The following is a 12,499-nucleotide window of genomic DNA, read 5'->3' as shown; positions in this document are numbered from 1 at the left end:
TTAGCAAAGGGCCCCGGACCCCGTACTCCCGGAGCACCCCCCAAAGGGCGCTGCGAGGGACACGATCGAATGCCTTCTCCAGATCCACGAAACACATGTGGACAGGTTGGGCAAACTCCCATGAACCCTCCGCCACCCTGAAGAGGGTATAGAGCTGGTCCAGTGTTCCACGGCCAGGACAAAAACCGCATTGTTCCTCCTGAATCCGGGACTTTACTCCTCAAGAGAGGCTGGACTCCAATATCTATCTGACTAAAAATACCTAACAGGAGCATTTTTAAGCATAGTCAGTTTTGTTCATTGCATCCCCTAATCCCCAGTGATAATTCCAGCCCATAACATGTTAGAGAAGGGCAGGATACTCCACACTAAAAGAGATAAGGCCAGTAAATTCAGGAGGTGTTGTCACAGTGCACTGGAAAGTAAAGCAAATGGGAAAATATTGACTGAGTGAGGCAGATAATTGAAGTAACCAAATCACCGTGTATTTGGATGATACTGTACATGTGACTAGCACATTTTGTCAAAAGCTAGACTTAGGACGTAATGTTTACGTTTATCTGTGAATATGACAACTATTCCTACAGCTAAATGTTGAACAGACATAACAGCTAAAATTACAAAAAAAAATAAGACCTCATTTGGAATTAAACCAAAACGATCCTTTAAGGTGGCATAAGAAGCTCAGGTGGCAGGTGAAGCAGGTAGGTACATGGCAGTGTTACAGGGCAAGAAACAAGTGTGGTCAGATGATCAAACAGGTTTTAAACCAAGTCTGGCTAACCTTATTTATGGTTACCTAAACTTATTTGAAAGAGAAAACCAAGATGCAATGTCAAATTAAAAAGGTAATCATCCTTTAGGATCAATATGTTCGAAAGAAGGAAAAAAGTAACTATCAACACATTTCTGCACAGCAGGTCTGCTGCTGATGAAAACATCTGAGGATACCAATGGTGATGGTGGCTGAGCGACAGCCCTTAGGCTGGCACATACAAGGCTAAGTGTAGTATGACAAAGCACATCACACCTCTACTGCAAATCCATTCTTTTCTCATATTACAGATTTGAAGTCAGCAAAAGACTGTTTAAACAGCAACTATTAGATAGAGTTGAGACATTTAGAAACAGAATCCAAACTCATACAAAAAACACAGGAGGAAGTAGAATAAAAAGGAACAGACAAATGAAAAGGATTGAAGGAATAAGGAAATCAGATAATCATGGAAGGAGGCAAAGAATGAAGCAACAGGAGAAGGACAGAAAGGCAGAAGGAGCATGAGACAGAGCAACATAAACAAGTTTCTGTGAAACTGCCATGCTACTTCTCACATGATGGCTCCTGTGGAGGCTGTCCTAAGCCAATTACAAGCAGAGTTTTAGTTGGAGAGTTGGCCAGGACTGGCTGGAACAAGTGCAAAGTCCATCACCTCTTGCCCTTTTCAGAGAGGGCAACAAGACCTGGCTTTGGCCAGTCAGTCGGCTCCAACTTTCTCTTGTGCAGTGGCATTAATACTGCAGAAGGAAAAGACAAAAACAGGAAGACAACAATTCCCTCTATGTCTGCTCATTCACACAACAATGTGTATTTGTGTCTGCACAGGTGTGCCTTTACTGCTGTGTCTGAGTCTAAGGTCTCGCTGGGCCTCAGCAATCAGATGCTTGGGTGGGTGCACAAGGGCCACTTCTTAGGTTGCAACACTATGAGGTCTGAACTCTGACCTGTGTACAAGTCCAATATACTGTATCTGTACTATTCCACACAGTGAATATACAGACTCGCAGCCACAAATACCCAGTCAGGTGCCCAGAGGGCCTTCGCTGGCTGCTGTGTCGGAATTCACTAAAAGAAGTCTCCTCCTTGTCAGATTAATGGCTGTGTCTGTCAAGGTGGTGGTGATATGTGTGTGTGTGTGTGTGTGGATTTGTGTGTACATATATTGGTTTGCACAAGGAGGTCCTGACAGGAAAGATACTGTTTAGGGACCAAAGTGCTTGGTGCTTTATTTATAGTCTATACCAATTCTAGAAGTTTCCTACCTGGAGGCAGATACTAAATAACTAAATGGGATTGTGTCTCCGTGTGTGTGTCTGTACACATGAATGCAGGTCTTTGGGGAAATGTAACTGCTAGTGACACAGACTGTTGTGCAGATATGGCTTACTGAAACATTCAGCAGGCCGAGACAACTGAGTCAGAGAGAGGGAAAGTAGATATTCTCCTCCTCTCTTCAGCTCCATGGTGTTGACCTGCACGGCGTAGATAGGCCTGTCAGTCACACTTGTTAAGTATGATAAGGGCAAAGGACCTGCTACTGCTGCACTCTCAGCCCCAGCAAATACAAAAGAACCAGAAAAACAAAGACAGAGAGAGAAGAAAGCAAATTTTCCTGTTTCTTACAACTGGCCACCCACTTTACTCATCTCCCCGTTTTCCTTAGTTTTTACCTGTATGAGCTGCTTGCTGCTGCAGAGCTTTTCAGTCAGGGAGTTCAGTTGTGCCGTGCTCGTCTCATTGGCCTTTCGCAGCTCTCTGGCTGAGAGCACAGCATCCTTCCTGGCACTTCGCAGTATGTCAATGTGACGCTGTAAGGACTCTATGCGCTGCTGAAGAGAAGAGGAGGAGCAGTGCTGGGTCTTCATCAGCATCCCCTTCCTTCTCCACCTCCTTTTCTCTCCTCTCTTCCCATGTTCCCAATGCTCATGCTGTTTGTTGTCTAACAGGAGGAAGTACACATGTGCCTCAGAGATGACAAGAGCACAGGCAAACTCCAAATCCTTATTTAGAAGCTGCTGCTGCTGGGAGTTAACAGGCGCATGTAAAAGTGTCTGTGTATGCACAAGTGAACACTGTGATATATTTAACAACTTCAATAATTTTTCAATTTAAAAACAACTCAGGACTGTCAAGTTCTGAAAAATAAACACAGCTTGTTAACTTCTCAAAATACTTGTTTCTGATCAACAATGTGTACATACATTGGGTGTTATCGCTGCTTCAATTAATAGTTGATTTGATTTTTATAGTTGCATTGGTGCAAAAAAGAAAAATTTGTGCTACCTTGGGCCAGAACACTTTTAGATTTTGCTGCTGGTACTTCTGCATTTGAAATCAGTGAACACCTGTAGGACTGAAAGAACAGAAAAGTCAGAGAGAGCGATGAAAAGCAGCTGTTTAATGTAACACAACCGGTTGACATGTTGTGCTTCCAAATACACAGCTCATAATGACACTGTGATCAAACCGTGTGCTCATCTTAACGTGACAAGACAAATCACCCTGTGCTTTAATAATTCACCTGAGCATGTTCACCCTACTTCAATGTGAAGGCTTGACAGACACTTGCTAATGCCACCTTTGTTCAATCACTGTCTGAAAGCCTTAATTCACTCCTACACAATGACATGGGAGTATAGAGTCATTTGCACTCGTGTGTATGCGTGACATCTTTAACGCACAAGGCCCCCCCCCCCCCCCCCCCCCCCCTTTTTTCTGCTGTTTCCTTTGTATTGGGGTCAGGCAGGATTAGATCGGTGCCAGGTATGATCACACGGTGCCTTGCAGGGGGGGATGAACCCTTTGGTTTGTGACACCAGGAGGGGCCAGGGCTGTCACAGCGATGAGCCCGGAGGGAAGTGAAGGGTACATTTAACAGAGCCGGGGTGGTGAAACTATGGAACTAGAGGGGATCTGAGAGTAAGAGTCCTGACAGCTCCCTGACTAGATGTACAGAAACAACCTTTAGCTTCTCTCCACCTTCTACACCTTGCTATTCAGAGGGTAAATTTATTTTTATGCTTTTATGCTCTGGGTGGCCAGCTCGCATGAGCATGCAAGATACCAAGTACACAGGTGTAGTAGTGTAAAAAGATGTGTCCAGAAGAACGTTCATTAAAACATATACTCTGCATCATCAACATAATATTTTACTCACTCTCCCAAAGTCTCCAAATATCTGCCATAAAAAAAAGCTCCTTTCCTACAAGTTTTACAATAATCCTGGCTCAATAAATCAGCATAAATTAAGGAAATTTTAGTAAAAAGTATACACTTATACTACCGCATTTGCAACAACAGAGCATAATATAAACTTGGTTGTCACAAGGGTGGTATTCCTACCTGTTTCTATGACTGTGGTAACAGCTGTACATAATCTTGCACAGAGAAAACTTTAGATTTAAAACATTCAATTTTGGTTAAAGCTTGCAATTTTATTCTGTAGATCATCATTTTATTCTACAGATCATCTTTGTTCATACATAAGAAACCACTTACTCCTGCCTTTAAAATATATTGTTCATGAGAAATTGAGGTATTTCAGCTTTTGCTGAAATAACAGTTTAGAATAAGTATTTTTGTGTTTCTGGGATTCAGAAATAGAGTATATCATTCATCACTGGCACTATTAAAGCAAGCCTGAAACAACTTGAATAAAATTTACACACACTCTTAACTATTTTAGGTCTGGCTATTAACATGAATCCAACTAAAACATTACTCTTGCAAAAGAATCTGCTGTATACCTACTGCCTCAATATTCACATCTGTGTGCAGATTCTTTAAATGCAAAATGATTAAATGTTAACAGTAAACCAACCTTTCTGTTGGCATGTAGTCTGTAAGATGCTGTCCCTGAGGGCACACTGTTGAGACTGTCCGAGTACTCCTCTCCACTGTCACTGTGGAGAAAGATGAGGAGGGTTATTACTGGCCACAAGTTGAACCCACAACCCTGGTTCTAAAAGTACCACCCTTGGACAAAAGTCCAATTTACCTTTTATGCTTGATTTAGTTGACATCAAGCAAAAATATGTGCATTTTGCCCCCCCCCACCCCAACAGGAAATCAATGTCCCATCCAATTTCTGAGCTGGAAGTGTAAATGTGGGTGTAAATGAAGTGAAAAGCTGCAGTGTTTGGTGCTGATGGTGAATGCATCAACATGTATGAGAGTGGCTGTGGCCTTCATTAGCCCTCTTTGTGTGACAGACGTGTATGAGAGGCACGGCTGAGCAGAGCCAGGCAAAGTTGCATCTGATGGACACACAGTGCTTCCTGAGAAACACACACACACACACACACACACACACACACAGGTTTATTGACAGTGACCTTTGACGTGAAGGTAGAAGCCAGTGACATTTACGCTGGTGGGTTTATTAAGGTGGGGCCTGGAAGAAGTAGCAGAGGTAAAGACCACAGAGAGAGGATCTAACTGGAATATGACAGGGCTGGGAATTAGTTATGGTTAAATCTGGTGTGGAAGGGGCACAGGGACCAATCACTAATCACCACCACTGAAAAAATGTTACCCACTTTGAGCCTGTGAGACAGCTAAACAGGTTTGACTTAATAATGGTCTTGTGTACACAAATTTGAATTAATCTCACTATTAATTTTAACATACCTGAAGTATGCATCACATACAGACTCAGACTAACAGGGCATATTTTTACAGGTCGGTATCATCTTAAAATAAGCCAATCAAATTCTGATCCTTGTTAACTTTGACTAATGTGCTCATGCAGCTGTACTGTTTTCTCCAGTGCTGAAAAGAAGCTCTGCTTTACAATGGTCACCTTTAGTGGGTGGGCCGATTTGACTGCTAGCTTCTCCACTTATGGAGAAACTAACTTGGAGTTAGTAATTTAGGCGATCTAAGAAAGACTGGTTATATTAACCTGACAGTGGAATATGGAGCTGTGCTTTTCAGGTAAATTCAAGGATCAGATCGGCATCTATCAGCAAGTACCCAATATATAAGGACTCTGATCAGGATCAGGCCCAAGAAACTAGATTGGAAAACCCCTGCTACACATCACTCAACATAATACTCCACCGGTTAACAGTAAACATGAGGGCAATCAGTCATTAAGAGTTACTATAACTGTATCCAAAGACTATCAAAGTTGTCTCCTGGGGGTGCTTTAATATACAATATAGTTAAGAACGCTGTGCTGGCATGTTATGGCTATACTTCAGGGGGAATGTGTGTTTGTATATAGTGTACTTTTCTGTGCATTTACAGGCTGGATGCAAAACAAATACAGAGAAATATAATGAATGCAGATGCCTCCACAGAGGACATAAAGGGTCAGTGATCTGTTTGAGTATAAAAATGATGATGTGAGTCACACACTATAGTCATCAGATCGCCACCCATTTGAACACCTATGAGAGATTACTGACATATGCTCTTCACTATCATGGTAAATTATAACTTCACTCTTAATGCATTTTTTACCTTAGTGAACAGTGTTTTACAATTTGCCAATCATTCACCATCAGACACAAGTGACGGCTGAGCTGCCATGCAAGGTGTTGGTCTGCCCACTGGTGAAAAGACAAGGACACTTTGACAGGGGGAATCAGTGAACTGAAGACCAACCCTGCAATGAATGTACAGCCACTCATTCAAAACAGCAAATGAGGGATTAGTTTTTGGAATAAAGGTGTTGAATCCCTCTAGTGAAGTCCCAGGGCACTGAAGCTGTTCGAGTTGCTTGTGATCAGTCATTATCCTTCTTGAAAACTTCATGGTTTTTAATGGTGATTTTTACCTTGACACCTATCTTCCAGCAGTTATCAAAGGCATATCAAACACATAAACACAAAGTATTACTTATTCCTTATAACAGAACCATTCAGCAAGGTATTCTCCATACCCTCTGCTCTTATTCTGTCCAACAAAACTGCTGATCTGCTCAAAATGGTCAGCTGCAACCAGCAGCTCAAAACTTGACAGTGAGCCAGAGGCAGCAAGAAAAAGAATGGGGAGGGAGACTTCTCAGTAGCCTTAACAAGTCTGACATCTTTATTTGGCACTACTTAGGCCAAAGCTTCTTAGGCAGAAATACTGTATTTCCACTAGTGACTACCAGACAGCGCTGAAGAAGACCCTTGTGAGATAAGAGACGCAGAAGGCTTTACAGTAACAAATCAGTTGACAGGTGCCTTAAATAAGACAACATCTCTGTTTATACCCCTTCTTCACAAATCCACTTAGATCCTCCTCTCAGGTAAAGCGTATATTAGACTGCTGCTTATTATCTACATGGCAAGGCATTAGGAAAGCAGGGCATTGCTGCACCCAGTCCCTGCTAAATGGCCTCTTGTGGATAGAGCTGGGATGGATTACCGTCTGATGAATTAGTTGGTGAAGATATGGCAAGTTAGCAGGACCGAGCCAAAGGGGCATACAGGGAGAGAAATTGAAAGGAAATAAATATCAGCGATAGCTATGAGTGCTTGAGATCAAATCATTCACTCACTCAATCTATGTTGGCTCAGTGGCTTTTTGCATAAAACATACAGGAAATAATTACTGTCAATGGTTCTTAATTTAGAGGGTGTTAAACAGCTTGTAGACATCTGGAACTGAGCCGAGTAGGGTCATTCAAAATTTATCTAACTAAATTAAGGCGAGGAGAGAGGAGAGTGCATCAGATGGAAAGGCAGTGTGTGTGTGTGTGTGTGTGTGTGTGTGTGTGTGTGTGTGTGTGTGTGTGTGTTTGGTGGGGGGCTTACAGGGATTGCTGTATGAAATAAGAGCAATGCACACACATTTGTCAATTGACATGCCACAAGATAACCAACATGACTAGATTCCCTGCATGTATAGCTGTGTGGTACTTGCAGGGGGATCCTTAGCGCTGTCAGGGGGGTAGGCTAGTGAATATGCAAAGGACCAGTAAATTAAATCAAACTGCCAAACTGTCAATTTCAGGATAACGTGACTAGTGCATGGAAATGGCATCACTGCAAGGTATCAAGGTTTTGGCAGCCCCCTTATCCCTGGGCTTTTCTGGCATCGGTTCAACTTTGTGCGGAGAAATGGCTAATTTTGCATGCAAATTTCAGTCAATAAGCTCCAAGCAAGGCATCCCAGGATATTTCAAAGGATCTGACAGTAGTTTCCCCCCTCCTCTCTCCTTCTCTCTATCATTCTTGCTCACATTCTTCTTTTGGCTCCTAAATACCACCTAGATAGATGATGAAATTTAATCACCCATTTGCTTAGGCTTTGTATATGCACGTTGTTCCACTGATACAGTATGGTCCCCCACAATTCAGCCAGCCCACCCTCTCCTTTCCAAATATAAAAATAATGAGGCAAGAGGCAGTGAGAATAAGTGCATCTGTGTGTGTGTGTGTGTGTGTGTGTGTGTATATCATTACCCATCTACACTCAGGTCCTCCCACTCGTCCTTACTGGGACTGGGGCTGCGGCCTTGCCAGATGATGGCTTGATTGGGACTGACTGTTCGGTGGCTACACAGACGTAGAGGACCTCTGAGTCTTGCTGTCTTGAATTTGACCTTGCTGCTAATGCTGCTAGCAATCCCGCCTGCTAATTTCAGCACTGGTCCTGCTGCACGGTTCCTATAGAAGTCCCTGGCTGCTCTGAGAATCCCCAGCTCCTGTCTAAGCTTCAGCAACTGCTGATGAACCTTGGTAGCCTCTTTCTGAGAAGCAGCAACCTGAGCTTCTAGAGCCATGATCTCGTTGCGATGCTGCTCCTCACGGGCCAGGGCCTGGGCCTGAGCTGCATTTTCACAGACAGCTTCCTGGGTTTGCAGGTGATCCAAGGAAGCTTGGAGTCTGTGGCAGTTGTGTGCCAAGTCTTCATTGGCCTCAAGCAGTTGCTCTTTCTCTTCCCTCAGCCTTTCTGTCTCCTCCTTTAGGGACATCATCCTCTGCTCCAGCTGCTCAATCTGAAACAATCAAATATGGTCTGAATGGTACAACATAGTCAGCATAGTTGTTTTTACAATAACTGAGCAGACTTCTGAACACAATCCTCTTACAATGCAAAAACAACAACATGCCAAGCCTGAGCTTACTCTGTTTATGTTCTACAGTATATGTTAACAGTGAATATTCATCTGTGATAGCATGCACCATGGGTTGCCACTTAACTGACATTTTCTCATGGGCATGAGTATGGCTGAATCAATGAAAGGGGCAACACCGTCTCCACAGCCTGGCAATGTACATCTGACTGGAACCCCCTTACCCTGATCACCCATAACTAGACGGCAACGAGAAGTACTTTGTTTGTTAGATCTTTAGTGGAGGCTGTTTAAGAGAAAAGTGGATGCCTGCTGGGTTTGTGCCTACAGGCAATTTTTTTCCTTTTATATGGTTCACACTGCCTGCTGGTGAAGCCTGGTACCTTTCAAACCAAATTAGATGGCTATCCCCACTCTTGAAGATTCAGTCATGAAAGCAAAAGGGGTAACATACAGTACAAACTCATGCAAGCAGGTGTTTTAAAAGGTGTGTGCTCAAAAAATGAGTAACCTACCTAATCGCTCCAAAGCAATGTTTTATGTTAAATAACCTACTGCATTCTGGATTCATTTCCTCCATCCCAAATTTGTTATTTTTATTATTTGTGGAATGGTTTTTAAATGTGAGAAAACACTACTTGTAGCTGCAATGCGACTTGGAAATGACTACATGACCTATTTATATAACACGTTCAAATAATTCTTAGTAGAGCAAATTTTCTGAGAAGCATTGGGATGTAGTTATGGCTCTGTCGGGTTGCTTTATTGGCAATGACAAAAAACACTTAGTGATGGCATAGTGCTGTACCTTTTTAAATGACTGTTCCATTCGCTCTGAAGAAACAGAAGACTTCGGAGTGCTGCTTTTGACCTGGCGCTCCGCTACCACTTTGTGAAGCAATTCTGCAAAGGGGAACAAAGCTCATTATTGTGACACCATGTATCAAACTCAGGCTGCTCAATCAATAGAATGATAATAAAGAGGGTACATTAAATCAATTAGCATTACTAAGGTCTAATTTTCTTCCTAAAGTCCGTTTTTTTTCCTTCTTTTGTCAATCACATGAGAAGGAAAGCAAAATCACTAATGCTGCTTTCCTATGGACTTTTCCATAGCAAAAATCCACAGCTTGTTCCTAAAATCTTCTCAAACAGGCTTTTTCCTTTCGATTAACAGAAAGGTGTCTTACTTAGGAGTTCATGAGGAAAGAGGAAAAAAAACACACTCTGGTACATGCAATGTGCAACCTCTCTCTGGAGATCTTAAACAAACGAACAGAAGTGCTTGAATCCCTTGTGAACACATGGCCCCAGGCTGCAATGCTTTGTAGTCCACTGTGTTTTCCCAATGGTCAACTAATCTCTACAGACAAACATGCTGCTTTATTCTGAGAACTTGAATTGTGGCCTTGGCAAACATATGATTTAGGTTTTATGATAACAACAGAACGCATGCAGCCATCAAAGTGATTTGGATTCCATGCACACACATTCATGTGCACAAACACAATCCAACATGCGTCTATACCACTGTCTGTAGCATTGACATACAGTATATACCTGCAGAAGCAGAAATATCATTCTTGTTCAGCTACAGTTGATGTAAAGGGCAACACAAAATAATATAAACTGTTCTGCCTTTCCTTCGCTCCTGTTAAACATTCATGACAGAATGACCAAAATAATTTGTACAATGAGGCTAGGAACATTAAATATTCAGGACCTTGACTTTTCAGGTCAGTTGGTCTTTCTGCGTGTTCGTTGAGAAAGGAGGCCATATAAGGAGAGGGTAAAAAGAGAGCGGGTTATGTTGTGAGATTCTGCTGCTCCCTTTGCTCTGCATTTGACGCTTTGCCCAGGGAAGTTTGTTACTTTGAATTAGCCTGCTCTTTTGTCTTCCCAGCATGTCACATTCAATCAGAGAGAAGACCAAATAGGACAGGAGGGCTGCCGTGTTTGCTGGGTGCATAACCAGGTCGGGAGACAATTATCCAGCTCCAGTGCCAGTGGTTTGGGAGTTGGCACCTCAGCACTACCTTGATAAGAAGGCACAGTGGCTCCCTAGTCACACACCGTTGGAGGTGGTCCTGGCTGTGGCATATATTAAAATCCCTCCCACGTCTCCTTGTGGGCTGCAGCACAAAGGCCTTCTTCCTTTCATCTGCTGCCATTCGTTAGAGTGATGCTGGTGTGAGCACTTCGACACTATCACAGGAGGCTCTACAGGAGTAACTGTAGCCATTCATAATTTTTTTTCAGAATGTTGATTTTACTTCCTATTGACTCCAAACATATTGGTTTTATTCCAGACATAAATATGCAAAATTTTACCAAAATGAAACAACTGGCATTTACTGAGTCCCGCAATGTGCACACACACACACACACACACACACACACACCATTTATATCATTTAGGCTGATACAGCTACTACAATGTTGTTTCGCTCCCCCGTTATAACTTAATGATTTAACCTTGGTATGGGACTGGGAGAGTATTTTTATACAGAGAACACACAATAATAATAATACAACAGAAACAGCAGAACTGGAAAGCATGTTGTGTAAAGACAATGTTTACATTTGGCTTTTCTTTCACTAAGGAGTCATAAAGTTAAAATCAGGCATTTGACTTTTCTGTCTACTCTTTAGAGACAATTTGCAAGTAGATACTCAGGCTCCTGTGTAGCATTTATATTTTTTGCTTACTTCTCTGACAAAATTTAAAACTAGGATTGTCCTTTTGAAAAAGCCTAATTCATAATATTCCTGACTAGACTGTCAATAGGTGAGGACCCGCTATTTTAATTAGTGCTTCCCTTTAAATCAGATACTTGCATCTACAACAGATGCCATCAGTGGTTGTGAAGAAATTAAAGTGATCTAGGACAGATTTGTTATTGAACTAGTTAATTAAGGCAACTGGTTGTGATGGTCAGAGTCTAACAGAAGGCTGCAGATTAGATTAAAAGCGATGTGCTTTTAAACACTGGGATTGATGCATTCAGACAAGATGAACCCCACTTGATCTTCCAATTCTTTTGCAAGAGGTTGATCAAGTATTAATAGAGCTGTCCTATTAATTCCACTGGGAGTTGTCTTTTTAATTTTGCTTACTAATACACATGGCCAAGAGGTAAAAGGACAGCTTGAAGGTGCTGTCATGTGACACTGGCATGCTTTCCAGCAGCACAGGTGAAGCCTCCAGGGCCCTTTTGTTTGTGGCAACATTCTTGGGTAGAATTGTTGTGATCAATACTGTAAAAACAAACCTTATTATAACTGTGTAAAATTCAATTAAGAAAGGATTTTTAACAGGCAAACAAAGAAAAGAAAATGGACAAATGAAAAGATGAGAAAAAAGTGGAATTCATAAAACTTATTTTCGCATCCCTCAAAAACACCTCCCCAATTAAATAATAATAATAAAAAATAATAATAAATTCACCTTGGTGCTCATTAGCAAGACACAGGTGGAGCTCCTTCACCGTGGCCCGGTCCATAGCAGCCTGGACCCGCAGCATGTCCAGCTCCTCTTCCAGGCCAGCTCTGCAGTCACACATATGAACTTTTCTTCACACAATTCTTACATCAAACATATATATATATACACACCGTTTTAAAAATATGAATGGAATAAATAAATGTGATAAGACTACCTACAGTATACAAGCACCGTATAATGAGTATCTTTTTAAATCTCCACA

The 12,499-nt window shown here is 42.0% G+C and overlaps 1 protein-coding gene across 2 annotated transcripts in view; it reads right to left on the bottom strand.

Annotated features, from left to right (window-relative positions):
• Positions 1 to 12,499, bottom strand: part of cntln (centlein, centrosomal protein) — an 83,317-nt gene that overhangs the window by 27,994 nt on the left and 42,824 nt on the right. For both annotated transcript variants that reach the window (XM_020591846.1, XM_020591844.1), the window contains exons 14-19: positions 12,241 to 12,341; positions 9,601 to 9,695; positions 8,179 to 8,714; positions 4,599 to 4,680; positions 3,062 to 3,131; positions 2,449 to 2,717 (exon numbers count right to left, since the gene is read on the bottom strand). In XM_020591846.1, the coding sequence (XP_020447502.1) occupies positions 2,449 to 2,717; positions 3,062 to 3,131; positions 4,599 to 4,680; positions 8,179 to 8,714; positions 9,601 to 9,695; positions 12,241 to 12,341 (1,153 nt within the window). The remainder of the gene's footprint in view (positions 1 to 2,448; positions 2,718 to 3,061; positions 3,132 to 4,598; positions 4,681 to 8,178; positions 8,715 to 9,600; positions 9,696 to 12,240; positions 12,342 to 12,499) is intronic.

This window comes from Monopterus albus, unplaced genomic scaffold (assembly GCF_001952655.1).
Source record: "Monopterus albus unplaced genomic scaffold, M_albus_1.0 scaffold15.1, whole genome shotgun sequence".
NCBI classification, from domain to species: domain Eukaryota; kingdom Metazoa; phylum Chordata; class Actinopteri; order Synbranchiformes; family Synbranchidae; genus Monopterus; species Monopterus albus.
The sequence above is the reverse complement of the archived record's forward strand: the minus strand, read 5'-3'. Positions and strand labels throughout refer to the sequence as shown.